At 37.8% G+C, this 4,061-nt stretch overlaps 4 protein-coding genes across 4 annotated transcripts in view; 3 read left to right on the top strand and 1 right to left on the bottom strand.

Moving 5' to 3' along the window:
* Positions 1-362: 362 nt before the first annotated feature.
* Pmar_PMAR012055 (hypothetical protein) lies at positions 363-1,282 on the bottom strand (the record flags this gene model as incomplete). Its single annotated transcript, XM_002767606.1, has 5 exons — positions 363-408; positions 513-652; positions 687-752; positions 817-914; positions 1,219-1,282. 5 exons carry the CDS (start codon positions 1,280-1,282, stop codon positions 363-365), a joined length of 414 nt encoding a protein of 137 aa, XP_002767652.1.
* A 678-nt stretch (positions 1,283-1,960) lies between these two features.
* Positions 1,961-2,633, top strand: Pmar_PMAR012056 (hypothetical protein; the record flags this gene model as incomplete). The annotated part of the gene is made up of 5 exons (XM_002767607.1): positions 1,961-2,021; positions 2,063-2,180; positions 2,224-2,362; positions 2,412-2,490; positions 2,560-2,633. 5 exons carry the CDS (start codon positions 1,961-1,963, stop codon positions 2,631-2,633), a joined length of 471 nt encoding a protein of 156 aa, XP_002767653.1.
* A 58-nt stretch (positions 2,634-2,691) lies between these two features.
* On the top strand, positions 2,692-2,987 carry Pmar_PMAR012057 (hypothetical protein; the record flags this gene model as incomplete). The annotated part of the gene is made up of 2 exons (XM_002767608.1): positions 2,692-2,845; positions 2,890-2,987. Coding segments are annotated over 2 exons (252 nt in total), but the record flags the coding sequence as incomplete, so codon positions are not given.
* Positions 2,988-3,771: 784 nt separating this feature from the next.
* Positions 3,772-4,061, top strand: part of Pmar_PMAR012058 (hypothetical protein) — a gene marked incomplete at both ends in the record, with an annotated part of 3,051 nt that continues 2,761 nt past the window's right edge. The window contains 2 exons of the mRNA XM_002767609.1: positions 3,772-3,796; positions 3,863-3,946. Coding sequence (XP_002767655.1) covers positions 3,772-3,796; positions 3,863-3,946 — 109 coding nt within the window. The remainder of the gene's footprint in view (positions 3,797-3,862; positions 3,947-4,061) is intronic.

Genomic DNA, 4,061 nt, shown 5'->3' on the forward strand with positions numbered 1-4,061 from the left:
AGTCATCAGCAGTAGTAGATTGGTAATAGCATCACCAACAACAGTACTTGATGATAATGGTGCTATACAACAGGGATATTCCCATGGTATTGATATATCATTAATAAGGACTTTCGCAGTACCAAAAAGTGCATTGAATAGACCATAATAGGGCGAAGTAGTACCACTAACCTCAGCAATAGTATCATCAATAGCCCATCTTGGTGATACCCAATTGCTGCATCCATCCTTATAATGTTGTACCGGTAAACAATAACAATAATAATAGCAGCGATAGTAGTAGTAGTAGGTGTAGTGGTAGGAGATTACGTATCCGATAACCACTTTCCCAATCAGAGTTGGATATCCCAGTACTCCTATCATCAATAAGCTTCCTGGCATGCCTTAATAGACGCCAATAGGCCTCCCCTACAGTCGCAGGGAGTGACCAATGCAACATAGGACTCACCAATTTATAATCACCTGAACCTAATAATTATGTAATACTAGTGTGAGCACACTAGTAGTACTACCTGGATAGGCTGTACCTAATAGGCTTTGGCCCTAGGTTAGGACGGATCTCCGAATCCAGGTAATGGAATACTCTATTGATGTAGTTGATACTCAGGTCGTAATAACCAATACCAGTTGGTAGAAAGGAAGGAATGATAACCTGTTAATCTATCATATTAGTAGTAGACCCTTACCAGCCTCGTTATTAGGATAATATTTAGACCACAAAGGGCCTTGTTTTTTAATGTTTTGTTCGGTATCTGCAAACCTACTACCAACTCTACGACAATAAGCATTCAACTTAGTATTTCCACCAAAGCGTACACCATCAATAGGATCAATATGTTCACCACTTAGTACCATACCAAACCGAAGTAATCTGAAACCTGCCAGCATCAAACTAATAGGTATCCTCACTGTATCTAGTAATATCGATATAATCATTATATTAGATGATACTGATAACGTATTTATATTAATAATATTTGTACAGATAAGAAAGCATCCTCTGTAGGTCCACATAGATAACGATACTCCTGACCACCTTTCTTAGGTTCCCATACATACATCAAGTTATCACTACACCTGATTACTAATAATTAAGATCATGACCCTAATACAACATAATACATTCATTGTCAATAGCATGTTGCCATGGTGAACAACAGATAGCATTATCTAACCTAAACTAGGAGGATGAACAGGGAATGGTAGATAATGTCTTACCCTTGATCATAGACTCACTATTAGTGGATGCAGTATAGAAGTAGTAGCTCGCTGCACAGGACATGTTGTTGTAAGTATATAATCATAACTGCACTGTATAGCAGTACCCTGACAATAAGGAGGTATTGTCCAATGTTTACAATACGGCTCTGGTAAGATCTTAGAACAACCCAGATCAGCAGTACCACAGTCAGTAGACAATCCCTCATTTGGTATTACTACCGACACCTTAGTAGTAGTCGTTATTATAGGAGTAGACATACCACCAATGGTAGGTCATAATGATTATCATCAGAAGAGTATAGGATGTATGGACCAAGTTGATGGTGTCTTCCGATACATACAGTAATCATTATTATTCTTAGATATACTTTTACAGTACATATCACTATCATACCAATATTCACCAACAAGTGATAAGGAATACCATTTTGATGATCAGACTTATTAGCCACATAGAAACCAACTGATATTATAAGACTCCCCCTAATCTACAACCTCTAGTGTCTAGCTTTGACATTCGGATGTTGTTTATATGAGTAGAGATTAATGAGTAGATATGATACCCACATTAAACAGCTACCTAACCCAACATGGAAGTATAGTCTGGCTATTGCAGCAGCAGCATGAGGCATATAATCTTGCTATCTTATACCATCTCGACATTTACTCAACTTGATGATGTGTGTAAAGTTGATATAGGGTCGCAGGGTTATGTTGTTGATGTTAATTGTTGTTTTACATGTCGTCTGCAGATGCGGCACATATCAGTGGCGGTATAGAACCATCGATAGATGGACATAGTAATAATAGCACTAGTATTAGTATTATTACTCCTATGTAGGGTCTAATATAGATCGTGTACATCATCATAAGAGATATCCTAGATATACCTCTAGTGGGTTATTAATGCGTAGGAATGGATTAAAATGGCCATGGCATCGATATCAGTGTGCCACTGTGTAATACTCTATAACTACCTTTATGGTTAGGTTCATATATCAGGTTCTTATGGTCATTTGATATAGCATGGTTTGCTGCATTCCAATTGCAGATGTTAGAACCATTAGCAGTGGAGATAGTATTATCTATACTATTCTATATATCGGCTCTAACAATGGCCATTATGGGCCTTATTGCAATGGTAATAACACCTATCATCATCAACATCAACAATACATACTCTTATTCAGTACATTGATCCGGCCGATTCTTGTATATTTGACGAGAACATAGCAGAGACATCACCCAATGGAGGTTCCCTCTATTGCAGTGGATGCAATTCATTTGTGTATAACGACTCTAATCATACCATACCTCTTTCAACTTATTTATCATTAGGTGTACCGGGTCTAAGCATTGCAGAGTATGCAATAAATGCGTTCGTAATTTCGACCATCATTGCAAGTGGTTGAATACGTGTATTGGATGGTAACCATTGATACTTATGCTGCATTTCACCTATATCTTCAGTTTAAATTATAAGTATTTTGCCTGGGCCCTAGCATCTACTGTATTGTGTACTGCTCTATATATTGCCTCTTGCATCATTATATTATCATTCAATGATATAGATCGATGGACATCTCTCTATGGTTGGTATGAAGGATCCTACTACCCGTTACAGGTACTCTATATTATTATTAACATAATGATCATTCTTGTACTTAGATTATACCACTGGTAATCAATGCTCTGTTTTTCATTGGTTCCTCCCATTTAGCAGCATTCCATATCTATCTTACCATATCTGGTATAACAACATATGAGTAGGAATAATGATATTCTATAGCTAATGATTATCCCCATTAGGTTTATTATTGGTAGAAGGAATAAGCATAACCATACTCCAGCGGTGACACAGCAGCAATCATCTATTGGTGCTCCTAGTGTATCATCATCATCATCAATAAGTTCTGGAATGCCTTCTAGGGATGATGGTAATATAGATTGGTTCTCGGGAGAGGGGTCAGAGGGTATCATCTCTTTGTATCACGTATTGTGATAACTTCTATTTTAACCTAAAGGGTGTTTTATACAAGTTATTGCTGATTAACGTGAGATTAGTCATGTGCATTGGAAGCGCATGTCGTCATGTTCCTGTTGAGAGTAGTGGGTTGAGGATGTTCAACTGACGATAATCAGCAACTTAGTAGGAGGGACCATTATCCAAATATTTGAATATATCTGCCTGACCTATCATGACGGTTCTTGGTAAACGTTTCACCAAATAAATCCTCTCGGACCCCATAGGTGGTATTTTGCATACCTGGGTGGCAGCAGCAGAGTCGACTCGTATCGAAACAGTCAGCCGATGGTGATAGAATTGATGTTGGTGATGTATTAGGTGATATTAACCGGACGACAAGGTTTGCATCTTCTGGCATTGGAGTTGGCAATCTGCCACCACTACAAGATGGTCAACATCAACATCAACATCAACAACAAGAGGTTGAAGATGTAGTACTGGTTATAATGGTAGTAGTGAATGTAACATCGCTCTGATATCAGGATTCAAATATTACATATCATCATGTAACACGACGATCATCAATGGATTTGGAGTCTATTGCTGAAAGTAGCTACCATAATAATACAACAAAATCATCGTCATTGTTCGACAGTAGTTCGACCTGCTTATCAGGTGTTGGAGTATCGGTAGCTCATGTTGATAATCCAAGGCAACCTACTATACAAGAGATGGCATCAATAACATCATCATCAGCTAGTAATAGTAGTCATTGGATAAGCTATGGTTCTAATGATGTTGTACAACTACGGACTACTAGATATACTACTACTGTCGGCTACCTCCTTGTATACTATTGTTGTTATAATAATAA

Source organism: Perkinsus marinus (genome assembly GCF_000006405.1).
Source record: "Perkinsus marinus ATCC 50983 genomic scaffold scf_1104296970432, whole genome shotgun sequence".
Classification (NCBI taxonomy): domain Eukaryota; phylum Perkinsozoa; order Perkinsida; family Perkinsidae; genus Perkinsus; species Perkinsus marinus.